Here is a 15,473-nt window from a genome sequence, read left to right as displayed (position 1 = left end):
GCAGCGGCGACGTTCGTAGTACAGAACGCCAGGTTACACATGCGCAGCATGCAGCACTGGCTGGCGAGTGTATACAAACCGGCAGTACACACCGTTCACAGGGTGGTGTCGCCCACAGCCGGGGTGCACAAATCCCTACAATGGTGGGTAAACCCCAGGAACCTGCTAACAGGGGTACCCTTCCACCAGCCGCAAATATCGGTTTTTCTCACTACAGATGCCTCCCTCATAGGGTGGGGAGCGCACATGGGCGAAGAGGTGACTCAAGGACTGTGGTCACCCACGGAACAGTCACTACACATAAATATACTGGAGCTCAGAGCAGTGTTCAACGCCTGCAGACACTTTCGAGACCACATACAAGGCAAAGTCGTCGGGATCAGTACAGACAATACCTCCACCATGTTTTATATAAACAGGCAAGGAGGAGCTCGATCCCGTGCCTTATGCGCGGAAGCAATCCGCTTATGGGACTGGTGCATCACCAACAATATAATCTTGAAAGCCTCGTACTTGCCGGGTGCGCACAATGTGAAGGCAGACCAGCTGAGCAGGCGTTTTGCACTCACACGCGAGTGGCAGATCCGTCCCGATCTGCTACGGCCGATTTTCCACGCATGGGGTTTTCCCCAAATAGACCTGTTTGCCACTCAGCACAACAAGAAGTGCCCACGATTCTGCTCCAGGGCAGGACTGGGATGGGGGTCCCTGGGGGACGCGTTCGCGATCCCGTGGAGGGGCCCCCTGCTTTATGCGTTTCCTCCCACAGTGCTGATCCACAAAGTCTTGCAGAAAGCCAGGAGGGAAAGGGCCCGGATGATCCTGATCGTCCCAACGTGGGATCGACAACAATGGTTCCCCCTACTCCTGCGCATGTCGGACCGTCCACCGATGCCTCTTCCGGTGGCGCCGGATCTGCTCACGCAAGGCCAGGGGTCCATAGTGCACTCGCACCCCCAAAGCGTGCGACTGCAAGCGTGGTTAATCCATGGCTCAGCTCCCTAGACAGCACATGCACAGTGGAAGTACAGCAAGTCCTAGAAAGTAGCAGGAGGACTTCCACCAGGAAGACCTACAAGCAAAAATGGACTCGCTTCACGGCTTGGTGTTCTACCAAACAGCTGGCCCCCCTTTTGGTGCCTATACCTACAATACTAGAGCATTTACTGGACCTCAAGAGAGGAGGACTCTCGCTATCCTCGTTGAAGGTCCACCTTGCCGCCATCTCGGCGTTCAGACATGAGGAGGAAGGGCACACGGTGTTCGCCCACCCTATGGTTACCAGGTTCCTCAAAGGGTTGGTAAACCTATACCCCCCTCAGAAACCGATTCCATCTTCGTGGAACTTGGACCTGGTGCTTACCACGCTAATGGGACCACCATTCGAGCCCTTGGCCGCGGTTCCCCTCCGCCTCCTTACAGTAAAGACGACCTTTCTTCTTGCAATTACGTCAGCTCGTAGGGTGAGCGAGCTCGCGGCAGTCATGGCAACGCCACCCTGCACTGTTCTTTTGTTTTTTCCAAGGAGGCGGTAACCATACGGCTGCATCCAGCCTTTGTTCCCAAAGTTTCTTCCGAGTTTCACATTAACGAACCTATTGTTCTACCCTCGTTTTATCCAAAGCCTCATAACTCCAACGAAGAGGCGCGCCTACACCTCCTGGACGTGAGGAGGGTGCTAGCCTTCTACGTAGACAGGACCAAGTCCTTCCGGAAAACGGATAGACTCCTAGTCTCCCTCGCTCCCAAATCGAAAGGAGAAGGTCTCTCCTCGCAGAGAATCTCAAAGCACATTGTATCCTGCATAAAAATGTGCTACGAGCTCAAAAAGACTCCTTTATCGGCCACTCACAGGGCTCATTCCACTAGGGCGGTGGTGGCATCAACAGCCTTTTTCAAGGGCGTTGCGTTAAAAGACATTTGCAGAGCAGCGACCTGGTCATCCTACGACACCTTCGCCAAACATTACGCCCTTCACAGGGTATTCCAAGAGGATACCCGTCTCTCTGCAGCGGTCCTCTCGGGGACAAGCTGCACATAATCCGATTACCCACCACCTATCTTGGGTTACTGCTGGGTAGTCACCTATTGTGGAGCACCCACGGGGACACTCGAAGAAGAAAGAAAAGTTACTCACCGTAGTAACGGTGGTTCTTCGAGATGTGTCCCCGTGGGTGCTCCACTACCCGCCCATCCTCCCCGCTTCGGATCTCTGTTTAGTGTTTTGCAGGGGCACCCGAGGCGGTTGGTCGAGGAACTGGCGGGGACCGGATCGCGCACATGGCCAGGAGCACACAAGGGAGTGGCGCGCACCGGCGCATGCGCGGTCCGGCAGAAACTGCTTGGAAGATCCGATCTGCGGCGCCGGGCAAGCCCGACACCTATTGTGGAGCACCCACGGGGACACATCTCGAAGAACCACCGTTACTACGGTGAGTAACTTTTCTCTGCACATTTTTACTGTTTTGTATTACTGGCAAGGAGGTTCTGTGGTTGCATCATTGCAATGTACATACCTAAAAGGGGTATAATTTATGTTGCTCCTAAGATTTTACCCCTGCCTTTCCTAACTGTTTTAAAAGTAACCTCTCAGCACTTTTGACAGTGCACTGCTGATGCAGTTTTGGCATGTTATTAGGCTTATCTGGCATTGGTTTCTGCTTATTGGAAATGAAATAGGCAAGAGAGTTTTAAAGACAGTTCAACTTTCACAGTAGTGATTTTATTTTATTTTCTGTTTTGATGACTGTAGAGTGGAGATCAGGTCTGGCTGGTCACCTGATCCTTTCTGATGAGGATGTGACCTCTGTCATTCAGGGAACCTGGAAGCGCCTGAATACGCTTCAGCACTACAAGGTCAGAGCTGATCATGTTTCTTCCCTTCACCTTCTCAATGACCTCTCAATGCCAGTTGTACACTCCACCTCTAGATGTGCTTCTTGCCTCATCCTATTTAAAGAACCTTTCTAACCCTACCTGTGATGTGGTCAAGGCTTTGACTTGCTCCTGACACAGGATCCGCTGTTCTTTCAGTGTATTCTCCTTTATACTCTGCATCTCCACTTCTGGCAGCCTGAACCACAGATGCTGGGGAGTCAGGCTTGTGTCTCATGTCTCATCCTCACTCCTGAGTAATTGATTCTAAGGCCAGAATGGGCCACTATCTTTCACTTCTCCTTTAACCTGTCAAATGCAATGTTCACCATGGTATCTACCATCTCTCTTTCCCTCTGTATTGTTCACCCACTTCTTTATTCCTTTTCTAATGTGGCCTTTGATTTAAGGGTGTAGAATTGGGTCGCACTAGACTGTCTCACTGCAGTCATTGTCAATACACCATGTTACATAACTGCAGTTATGTCTTATGTCAGCAGGAGATAGGCTTGTTGGTTGATGTCAATAGAAGGGCTTCATGCATAATATGGCAGGTGATGGTTTCTAGAGCTGGGACTGGCCTTCTTGGAATGGCAAATAATGTTTAAGGTACCTTCCCTTCCCACAAAGCACTTGACAATATCATTGACCCTCAAAGCCTTTGTGATGTAGGTATCATCCCCATGTTGCTGAGGGGGAAACTGAAGCATGGAATGGTGAAGAAACTTTACCAAACTCTCAAAGTGGATCAGTTGCAGAGCCAGGGTCCTGAGTCGTCATCTCCTCTTCTAACCAGGAGACCATATTTTCTTGAGGAGGATGGCTGCTGTACTGTATAAAGTCTTTCTGTCACATTGAGAAAGAGAAATGGCAGTATGTTGTTAATTCAAATTCTGCTTGTATGCAGGTTCCTGATGGAGCAACTGTAGCTCTGGTCCCACGTCTGACCAAACACATCCCCAGGGAGAATCAGGATTACATCCCTGGAGAGAGTGAGTCTGATGCTAAAGGCCTTAACATTCCATCTTCATTAAATAGTTTCACAAAACCCAGCAGCTCGCAAGCCAGGACTTTGTTCTTCCAGGCAGTAGCCCTCACTTTATGGTAACCCATAACAGTTGCTGGGTGAGTTGGGCCTTCCTCATCATAAGCATTGACACGATAACCAAGCTGTCAGCACTGGGGGCTTCTATAAGTGTCTGAGATCAGCCAGAGGCTTCCTGAAAACAGGAACAGAGTAAAAGGAAGCAGGGCCAGCAAAGAGAATCCAGCTTGAGCTGGACTCTTCTAGTTACTAACTGCAGGGACTGGGGGCAATCTATGCTAATAGGCCCAGAAATTAATAATTGTAGGGCCTGGGCACAATCCCTAGCTTGCTGTATGTTTTCTGAGGCTTGGTCTACACTAGATTTTACAGTCAACTGCAGGTACCCAGTTCTAGCTACAGCAATTGCATAGCTAGAATCAACTTATCTGCAGTCGATTGTAAGGTCTGTCCTCACTGAGGGAGGTCGATGGGAGTGTTTCTTCCATTGAACTCTGTTACTCCTCATGAAAGCAGGTGTACAGGGATCGACTGTGGGTCCCAGAGAGGTCCATTTTGTGCACCTCTATCAAACACATGAAATCGAACTCTTGGAAGATTGACCTGTCTTCCAGTAATTGTAAACATACCCTTAGTGCAGGAAAATCTTGTAATGGTGGCAAATGTCTCCAAGCAGTGTGGCCAGTCTCTGAGGGGAGCCTAGAGATTTCAATAGTATTTGTGTTTCAGAAACGCCAATGCTGGAGGATGCAGATGAGGGTGGAATAAAACTTTGGCATCTAGTGAAACCAACTGAAGAACCAGACCTCCCCAAGCACAGGCGAGGAAGCTTACGAGATCGAGAGCGAGCTAAGGCTATTCCTGAAATTTATTTGACACGTCTCCTCTCTATGAAGGTAGGAAAGAACCCAGTGTTAGATTAGATACACTGGGTCATGCTTAGGATATTTTCTTCCACAGTGGCCAAGGTTTGGTGCTTTGGTGCTAAATCCACAAGCCCCAAGGTGTGTTTTGCCAGCTATGGAGCACTGCACATAGAGGAAAGAATTCTTTGCTGCCCAAATTACTGTTATATTTATTTGTTGGCTTTCTTGTGACTCCAGCACCATGGTATCTGAACTTTGCATACTAAGAGGTTTAGCTTTCCAAAAGAGAAAAACGTTATTCTTCAAGTATTGTGTGCCTGTCAATCCCACACTAGGTGCATGTGCTCCATGTGTGTGAAATCTGAATCCTTTGAATGTCAGCATCCATTAGGTCATGTCTGCAACAAACACATGCACCTCACCTCCAACACCATAAAAGGCAGGATATTTGCAACCATTCAGTCTTCTCTTACATCTTGCAGCAGCAAGATAGGATGAGCATCATTAGTCGTCTGTGTCTTTATCTGGGCCAGAATGGCAGATTCAAAACCGTCCAGCTTCAAACCATGTCCATCCTGTGGTGGTCTCATTCCATTCCCAAGCGGCCACAGTCACTGAGTGTGTTTTTTCTCTTGAGGAGAGAATTGTGGTGGGTTGCAGCTCACTAAGGTTTTCATTCTCCACAAGAATGAGGAAGTCCTGGGATGGTCCTTGAAGCCATAACTCCACACACAGTTGTCAGGACCTCAGTACTGAATGTAGGCTGACAGGTGCCAGCCTTAGCTACTGTGCCATAATGATGCACTGCTTCAGCACTGCTGGCCAAAAGCCTTCATTCTATATGTCTACAGGAGCCAGGCTCCTGTTTGAATGGCCAGGCGACATTCTTACTGGGTACTGAGACTATATAAAGACAATAACAGGAAGAGGAAGTTGTCTTAGCAAATTTTAACTAATGCTCTGGACTGCCCCAGCCCACCTCAGCCACTGGGCCTTACAGTTTGCTCAGACCACTTTGTAGTCTTATTCTACCTGTATACCACCACGAGGCCCCTGGAGACACGTAACTTCCATGAGCAGATCACTGACCTGCATGCAGAAAAACTAAGCCATACTGTGCACAGGAGACCAGCTTCAGGCAGAAAATTGCTCATTGCCAGAATAGACCACAGGTGGGAATGTTTCCATTGGCTTGTGTTGTCTTCAGAACCCAAATCCACAAAATTGCTGAGAGAGAGCTGTGTTGGGACCTCTAGCAGCTTCAGTGTTATGAGCCAGTGCAGACTCTGTTTTCTGCTATGGTCCCACGTGTGCCTGATGGATCAGGCACAGGTGGCATGCTGCAGCTGACATACTTTCCTGAAGGCCTTTGTGACAACCTTCAGTAACCCTCACTGAACTCACAATGCAGAAGCAGTCCTACAGAGTCTGACAGGCCTCAGGATCAGTTGCAACTTATGCAGCCTGCTTCTAATGTCTGACTGCAGATATGGCTTTGAATGAGCTGGCCCAACTACACCAATTCTGTCTTCGCCTCAATAAAATAAAAGATGAGTTTTGCCTCATGGAACAGCTTATGGGTCTATATCTATTTCTTGTTGGGGTGAAGAGCCACTCTTGAACGATTTGGGAGCCACCCCAGCATACTACTTTTTGGTTGCTGGATTACATTCTCCTTCTGGGGCATGGATTCTGATAAACGCCAGCTCTCTTTTGTCTGCTGTGTCCAATGACTGTTACATCGAGTTTCAGAATTTTTCCACCATCCCTCTTTAGGGACCCATCTCACAAAAGTTAGCTCAAAGAAGATTAAATAATTGGAGATACACATCTCCTAGAACTGGAAGGGACCTCTGGAGGTCATCTAGTCCAGTCTCCTGCCCTCTTGGCAGGACCAAGCACCATCCCTGATATCTGTTTGCCCCAATCAGCCTCCTCAGGGATTGAGCTCACAATCCTGGGTTTAGCAGACCAATGCTTAAACCACTGAGCTATCCCTCCCCCAAAGATGTATATGGCTTGTCTGCTTCACCTAGAAGCCGTAGAAGAGGTACCTCTGGAGTTCAGAGGAAGAAATTGTATTCTTGATATTTCCTTATATTTAAGTTAAAAGGAGAGTGGGCCTGGGTCTTCATCCCATCCTAGAGTTAAAAAGAAAGAACAAATGCAGGTGCTATCTCCCACTAAGAATGGTAACGCATGCCTCCATCCTTCCCTTCAGCTTCAAATGATCTCCAAGATTTGTCCTTCCCTCTTGTGACCCATCCAGATCACGGGGAGTATCTGTGGGACTTATTCACTACCATAAGGTGCTGCCAGTCAGTCTCTCAAAACCCAGTGTCTTCCAAAATGTCTACCAATGGTGGGTGACTCATTTGAAGAGACGATGGATTCATGTTTATACATACCTAGACAACTAACTTGGATCAAAGGCGAGTCTCATCAGGAAATCACCACAGCCCTAAAATATGTCCTTTCCAATTCAGGCAACTGGGTCTCCTGGTGAATTAAGAAAATTCAGCTTTTATCCTACCTCAACCAAATCCAGTTTGGCAAAAAAAAAAAATCTTGCCATGGACAGGGTTTGCTTGCTCCAGACAAACGTAAAAATGAATCCATCAAGCACAGTAAAGAACCTGCCTGCAACTCATGGGCTAAATGTCAGTGTCTACAACATGTTGCTGCTAGCCAGACTTCAACCATTGCTCAACTGGCTAAGGAAACGGCCAGATGTCAAAGGAACAAGCACACTGTGCTACCAACTTACACTGTCACTGAGTTGGTAGTCAGGCCCCCAACAGCTTTCAGAAAAAAGTACCTTTCTCCGCTTCTTCATTCTGATCCCGGATGCATCAGGAAAAGATTGGGCCTCACACCTGGACCAACTCCAGATCCATACAGCTTGCTCCCAAAAAGGTACAATCATGCATCTATATGTTCTAAAACTGCAAGTGATTGTGTTTGCTTCTGTAGCATTTCATCCTGTTTTACATAATTCCGCCAGGCAGATTTTTGGACAACACATCTAATAAACCAAGAGTTGCTCATTCATCACTCCTCTTTGCTGGTAGGGGAAACAAACTATGTGGATGGAAATTAGCAGAATCTGGCAACTCTGCACATGGGCAACAGTAAGCAAAATGTCTTGTGGGCCACTTAGAACTCCAGTGGGCTGTATGCAGCCTGCGGGCTGCCCACCACTGCTAGAGACACTGGAGAAGACAAATGTGATAGGATGCCAAAGAAAATAATGCAAACACAACCAAGAGTACTTCAAACTAAAGAACAACCACTAAACAGATGTAGAGACACCATATGGGATGTGATGATGCTGGGCTGAGTGGACGAACAAGCCATGGATAGGAAAGAGTGGTGACACTATACTGATCCCCAAGCCTGTGGAATGAAAAAAAATCATCAACAACACAGGATGGCTCCAATAGCTTTCATCTTCCAGGAGCCAGCAGTATTTTTACAGGCAATCCATTGCCAACCACGAGTGGAGCTCTAAAGTGCTCCAGTAGGCATTCTTCAGTCTACGTAGACTATGGATCGTGCCCTTCGTAGTGGGATCATCATTTGCAGCGTCGACTGTGGCTGTGAAGGCCCACATGAGAGTGACAGTCCTTGCTGCATCTGTTGCATGTGTAATGGGTGTCTGGCAGGTCCTTACTGTGCTTTCTGTGGGCTCGCCTCTCCTCTGCTAGCTGTCTGATCCGCATCTCACTCTTCTGCAGGCCCTTGTGTAGTTCCTGCCTCCCTCTGCTGCGATCGTCTGCCAGCTCCTCCCAGATGTCCGGCTCGATGTCTACCTCCCTGAGGTCCCTCTTGCAAACATCTTTGGAGCGCAACTGGGGGCGTCCGGGAGGTCTTTTGCCGGAGGCTAGCTTGCCATACAGGATGTCTTTTGGGATCCTTCCATCATTCATCCTGTGGACGTGGCCAAGCCAGCGGAGCCGCCGCTGCCTGAGGAGGGTGTGCATGGTTGGGATTCCAGCTTGCTCAAGGATGGCGGTGTTGGACACTCTGTCCTTCCACGATGTTCCAAGGGTGCGCCTGAGGCAGCGCAAGTGGAAGACGTTCAGCCTCTTTTCCTGGCAGGCGTACAGGGTCCAAGACTCGCTGCCATAAAGGAGGGTGCTGAGGATGCAGGCTCTGTAGACTTGCATTTTGGTGTGGGTGTGTAACTTGATGTTATTCCACACACTCTTGCTGAGTCTGGACAGAGTTGTGGCTGCTTTGCCGATCCTCCTATTTAGCTCTGTCTCCAATGACAGGGTGTCAGTGATGGTGGACCCGAGGTAAATGAACTCATGGACGACCTCTAACATATAGTTCTTCTTTGAGTGGTCCCTGTGGGTGCTCCACAGTAGGTGTCGGGCTCGCCCGGCGCCGCAGATCGGAAATCTTCCAGCAGTTTTTCCTGGATCGCGCATGTGCCGGCGTGCGCCGCTCCCCTGCGTGCCCCCGGCCACGTGCGCGATCTGGTCCCCGCCAGTGCCTTCTCAAACGCCATGGGCTGCAGACGGAATCCGCTCAGACTACGGCCAGAGTCAGATTAAATAGTGTTTCTACGTGTAAATTGTTGTTTTTTCCTGGTTTAAAAAAAAAAAAAGAGAGAGGACAAAGAGAATATCAAATATATAATAAAAAGAGAGAGAGGAGCAGAGAAAAAGAGTGGACGTGAAGGCCAGTAGGCTGCCCGCTGCCTCGCAGGCCGGCGACCGCAATTCGGGTAAACAGGCACGGACTAAGTGCTAAGTACCCTATTAACAGTAAAAGACTCACCGCGATGGCCTCTTCAGGTTTTAAAAAGTGTGAGTCCTGCCGTGAAGCTATGCCGGCCTCCAATGGGCATAGTGAATGTATCCAATGCCTGGGGGAATCACACGTTACCCAGAAGTGTTCTCACTGTGCTAAGCTCACAGCCAGGGCCAGGAAAGACAGAGAAATGCGTCTTAAAATGCTCTTGTTTGACAAGGCCCTCCAGCCGGACTTGCCGGAGAAGCCTCACCCAGAAGGGCCCTCTGGGTTACATAAGAGGAAGGCAGCTTCTCTGACCCCCTCAGTGCAGAAACAGAGGAAACTCTCCCTGGCTCGATCCTTGCCGGCGGTTTCAGCAAGCGGGACGGGCGGAGCATACAGCCCCCAGCCACATACTCAGGAAAGTGGCAGCGCGGCAGCGCACGTGGCAGAGGCTGAGCCTCCGGTTACACAACAGCCGGCACGCACAGCGCCTAGAGCGTCAGCCAGGCAAGCACCGGAACCGGCGGCACCGCCACAGGCGGCACCAACCCCCGCGGTACCAACGGTGCAGGGCCGCCAGGCACGGAGCCTGCAGGCACCGGAGGAAGTTACCCGCGCGGCACCACAGCTGAGCATGCCAAGCGCGACGCCAACAGCAGGACCGAGATCTCCAGTGCGGGAGGGGCGGGGCTAGCCCCACAGGGGAGGGGCAAGGCAAAATCAAAAGCCCGGCACCGCAGCCCTTCTCCGGACAGGGCTGCGATGCTACTAGCAACAAGCCCTCCCCCGTGCTACACACGCCACCCAGAAGGCCTGGGTCTCCACCAGCCTATCCAGAACCTCCTTCTCCGTTCCTCCAACCAATGTCACCATGGCTTGGGCCACCTTCACCTTTTCTGGGATTGGATCCCCTGGAGTACTATCACAAACCAGTTTCACCGCTATCTGTGTCGTCGCGGAGGTCTCGCTCTCCCAGACATCGGGGGTACACACCCCGAGAGTGGTCTAGGTCTCCATCCCCAGACCCATGCCCATGCTGCCATGGTTGTTCTTATCATGCTGGACACAGACACCCCAGGCCTACGCCCAGGGGCAGGTCCCCCCCGGCCGTTCAATACCCCCGTGGACACTCGCGATCGGGGATGGAAACACAGTTATCTTAAGGGGAGTTAGTTTTAGAACCCCGAGACTTTCCTTCACAATCCTCCAGCGAGCAAGTGTATCATCGGCCGCAGGAGCCTGAGAGTTCGAGGGAGGTTTACCCTAGTGGTTCCTCCTCATCCTCCCCAGATGAGGCCATGGCCCGCGGGGATGTCTCTCCCCCGGATGACCTTAAACAGTTTCAGGAGCTGTTTAAAAGGGTGGCTTTCACGCAAGGCATTCAAACGGCAGAAGTGCAGGAGAAACATCACAAACTCCTGAAAAATTTGAGACCCCCGGCTTCATCCAAAATTGCTATTCCGCTGGACGAAGCCATTATGGAGTCAGCCACTACCATATGGCAGACTCCGGCTCCATTCCACCTACGAACAAGAGAGCGGATAAGAAGTACTTCGTCCCGGCAAAGGGCATGAAGTTCCTCTTCAGTCACCCACAACCAAATTCTTTGGTGGTCGAGTCGTCCCGGCAGAGGTCAAAGGCTTCTCAGTACAAATCAGGGAGATCGGACAAAGATGCTAAGAAACTAGAGCTGTTTGGCAGGAAGGTATATTCCTCTTCCACCCTGCTACTGAGAGTGGCAAATTATGCGGCACACCTAGCAAACCATAATTTTGATAATTACTCCAGGCTTACTTCTCTCATGGATTCACTTCTGGAAGATAAGAAGCCGGTGTTGAAGGCAATTGTGCAAGAGGGCTACGCAGCATCGCGGACGGGAGTCCAGATTGCCCTGGATGTGGCAGATACGGCGGCACGTTCAACAGCTACAGCAGTGGTCATGCATAGAGATTCCTGGCTCCAGACATCGGGTATCCCGAGGGACCTGCAGGCGAAGATCGTGGACCTTCCCTTTGACACGCAAAAGCTGTTTGCAGACTCAACCGACTCAGTCCTCCACTCCAGTAAGGATTCGAGAGCTACGCTTAGAACCTTGGGTATTTATACTCCTCCATATAGGAAGAAAAAATATTATCCTCAGCAAAGCCGCTACCCGTACCAACCACAGTGTGCTCAGTATCAACGGGGCTACAACCAAGGGCGCCATCAACGGCAGCAACAGTACGGAACTCCCAGGTGACGTTCTCAACAAAGCCGTACGCCCTTGGGACAGGCCCAAAGGCAACAAGTTTGACGGGCATGTCGAGGGCTGCACTATCACTACCATTGCTCAATGCCACTCTCATCTCATGTTCCATCATCGCCTCAGACCGTTTCACCCCCAATGGCAAAAGATCACCACAGACAAATGGGTGCTGGAGATCATAGCCATGGGTTACGCGATCCCCTTCCAGTCGCTCCCACCGACGAAGCCTCCCTTCAGGCCTCACCTCCGGGACACTGCCCATGAGGCGAGGCTCAAGCAGGAGGTGGACCACCTTATGTTCATAGGGGTGGTGGAAAGAGTGCCGGAACAATTCCAGGGGAAAGGTTTTTATTCACGCTACTTCCTAACAGAGAAGAAAACAGGAGGCTGGAGGCCCATCTTAGATCTTTGGGGCCTCAACCGCTACTTGCACAAGCAACGCTTTCGGATGATTACAGTCGCCTCCATACTCACGGCATTGGACGATGGAGATTGGTTTGCAGACCTCGACTTACAAGATGCTTACTTTCATATAACGATCCACCCGGCACACAGGCGCTTCCTTCGCTTCATGGTCGGCAAGGAACACTTCCAGTACAGGGTTCTTCTGTTCGGCCTCCTCTCGGCCCCCAGAGTCTTTACCAAAACCCTGGCAGTGGTGTCAGCCTACCTGCACAGAGAGTGGGTGTTTATTTTCCCATACCTGGACGACTGCCTGCTGAAAGGGGCCTCGAAGACAGAGGTCCTACGCATGATACGCGTCACAGCGGACACGTTTCCTTCGCTGGGCCTAGTCATCAACCTCGCGAAGTCAAAGACCAACCCCACACAAGACATAGAGTTCATAGGGGCATGCATAAACTCTATCACAGCAAGGGTGTACCTACCCGACGCCCGCTTCCGCGCCATCAGTTCGCTGCTGCAAGTCATCACTTACAGCCCCACGGTGCCAGTCTTAACGTGCTTACCGCTGCTGGGCCACATGGCGGCAGCGACGTTTGTGGTACAAAATGCCAGATTGCACATGCAAAGCCTGCAGCATTGGCTGGCGAGTGTCTACAAACCGGCATCCCACACTGTCCACAGGGTGGTGTCGCCCACGACAGAGGTGCGCAGATCCCTGGCGTAGTGGGAAAACCCCAAGAACCTGCTAGCAGGGTTGCCCTTTCACCAACCACAAATTTCTATTTTTCTCACTACCAACGCCTCCCACATAGGATGGGGAGCACACATCAGCAGCGAGGTGACGCAAGGGCTATGGTCCCCTGCGGAACAGGCACTGCACATAAACATACTGGAGCTCAGAGCAGTGTTCAATGCCTGCAAACATTTTCGAGACTACATACATGGCAAAGTAGTCAGGATCAATACCGACAATACCTCCACTATGTTTTACATAAATCGACAAGGAGGAGCCCGATCCCGTGCCCTATGTGTGGAAGCAGTCCGATTGTGGAACTGGTGCATTGCCAACAACATAAAGTTAAAAGCCTCGTACTTGCCGGGCGCTCACAACGTGAAAGCAGACAGCTGAGCAGGCGCTTCGCACTCACGCACGAATGGCAGATCCGCTTCGATCTGCTACGGCCCATTTTTCATACATGGGGGTTTCCCCAGATCGATCTGTTTGCCACACAGCACAACAAGAAGTGTCCCCACTACTGCTCCAGGGCAGGAGTGGGGCGGAGGTCCCTGGGGGACGCATTCATGATTTCACGGAGGGGCCCCCTACTTTATGCGTTCCCCCCCCACAGCGCTTATCCACAAGGTCTTAATAAGAACATAAGAATGGCCATACTGGGTCAGACCAAAGGTCCATCCAGCCCAGTATCCCGTCTGCCGACAGTGGCCAATACCAGATGCCCCAGAGAAGGAGAACAGAAGACAATGATCAAGTGATTTATCTCCTGCCCTCCATCTCCTGCCCTTGTACTGAAGGCTAGGGCACCATACTTTACCCCTGGCTAATAGCCATTTATGGACCTAACCTGCAAAAATTTATCTACCTCTTTTTTAAACCCTAAAAGAGTCCTGGCCTTCACAGCCTCCTCCGGCAAGGAGTTTCGCAGGTTGACTGTGCGCTGTGTGAAGAAAAATTTCCTTTTATTAGTTTTGAACCTACTACCCATCAATTTCATTTGGTGTCCCCTAGTTCTTGTATTATGGGAAAAGGTAAATAATTTTTCTATGTTCACTTTCTCCACACCATTCATGATTTTATATACCTCTATCATATCGACCCTCAATCGCCTCTTTTCCAGACTGAAAAGTCCCAGTCTCTCTAGCCTCTCCCCATATGGGACCCGTTCCAAACCCCAAATCATCTTAGTCGCCCTTTTCTGAACCTTTTCTAATGCCAATATATCTTTTTTGAGGTGAGGAGACCACATCTGCACGCAGTACTCAAGATGTGGGCGTACCATAGTTTTATATAGGGGAAGTATGATATCTTTTGTCTTATTATCTATCCCTTTTTTAATAATTCCTAACATCCTATTTGCTTTATTAACTGCCGCTGCACACTGCGTGGATGTCTGCAGAGAACTATCCACTATAACTCCAAGATCCCTTTCCTGATCTGTCGTAGCTAAATTTGACCCCATCATGTTGTACATGTAATTGGGGTTATTTTTTCCAATGTGCATTACCTTACACTTACCCACATTAAATTTCATTTGCCATTTTGCTGCCCAATCACTCAGTTTGCTGAGATCTTTTTGTAGTTCTTCACAATCCCTTTTGCTTTTGACAGTCCTGAACAACTTGGTGTCATCTGCAAACTTTGCCACCTCACTGCTTACCTCATTTTCTAGATCATTGATGAACAAGTTGAACAGGATCGGTCCCAGGACTGACCCCTGGGGAACACCACTAGTTACCCCCCTCCATTGTGAAAATTTACCATTTATTCCAACCCTTTGTTTTCTGTCTTTTAACCAATTCCTGATCCATGAAAGGATCTTTCCTCCTATCCCATGACCGCCTAATTTACATAAAAGCCTTTGGTGTGGGACCGTGTCAAAGGCTTTCTGGAAATCTAGGTATATTATGTCCACTGGGTGCCCCTTGTCCGCACGTTTATTAACCCCTTCAAAGAATTCTAATAGATTAGTTAGACACGACTTCCCTCTGCAGAAACCATGCTGACTTTTGCCCAACAATTCGTGCTCTTCTATGTGCCTTGCAATTTTATTCTTTACTAGTGTTTCTACTAATTTGCCTGGTACTGATGTTAGACTTATCAGTCTATAATTGCCAGGGTCTCCTCTGGAGCCTTGTTTAAATATTGGCGTTATATTGGCCGTCTTCCAGTCTTTGGGTACCGAAGCAGATTTAAAGGATAGGTTACAAACCACTGTTAATAACTCCGCAATTTCACATCTGAGTTCTTTCAGAACCCTTGGGTGAATACCGTCTGGTCCTGGAGACTTGTTACTATTCAGCTTATCAATTAACTCCAAAACCTCCTCTAATGTCACTTCAATCTGGGAGAGTTCCTCAGATTTGTCACCTAAAAAGGCTGGCTCAGATTTAGGAACCTCTGTAACATCCTCAGTCGTGAAGACTGAAGCAAAGAAATCATTTAATCGCTCCGCAATGGCACTGTCTTCCTTGATCGCTCCTTTTATATCTTTATCGTCCAAGGGCCCCACTGCTTCTTTAGCGGGCTTCCTGCTTCTAATGTATTTAAAAAACA

The 15,473-nt window shown here is 49.7% G+C and overlaps 1 protein-coding gene across 5 annotated transcripts in view; it reads left to right on the top strand.

Moving 5' to 3' along the window:
- PLXNB1 (plexin B1) overlaps positions 1-15,473 on the top strand; it is a 292,916-nt gene that overhangs the window by 243,673 nt on the left and 33,770 nt on the right. For all 5 annotated transcript variants that reach the window (XM_075005838.1, XM_075005840.1, XM_075005839.1 and 2 more), the window contains 3 exons: positions 2,753-2,856; positions 3,782-3,866; positions 4,649-4,815. In XM_075005838.1, coding sequence (XP_074861939.1) covers positions 2,753-2,856; positions 3,782-3,866; positions 4,649-4,815 — 356 coding nt within the window. The remainder of the gene's footprint in view (positions 1-2,752; positions 2,857-3,781; positions 3,867-4,648; positions 4,816-15,473) is intronic.

Source organism: Carettochelys insculpta, chromosome 11 (assembly GCF_033958435.1).
Source record: "Carettochelys insculpta isolate YL-2023 chromosome 11, ASM3395843v1, whole genome shotgun sequence".
Taxonomy (NCBI): domain Eukaryota; kingdom Metazoa; phylum Chordata; order Testudines; family Carettochelyidae; genus Carettochelys; species Carettochelys insculpta.
This window is presented reverse-complemented; position numbering and strand designations above follow the sequence as displayed.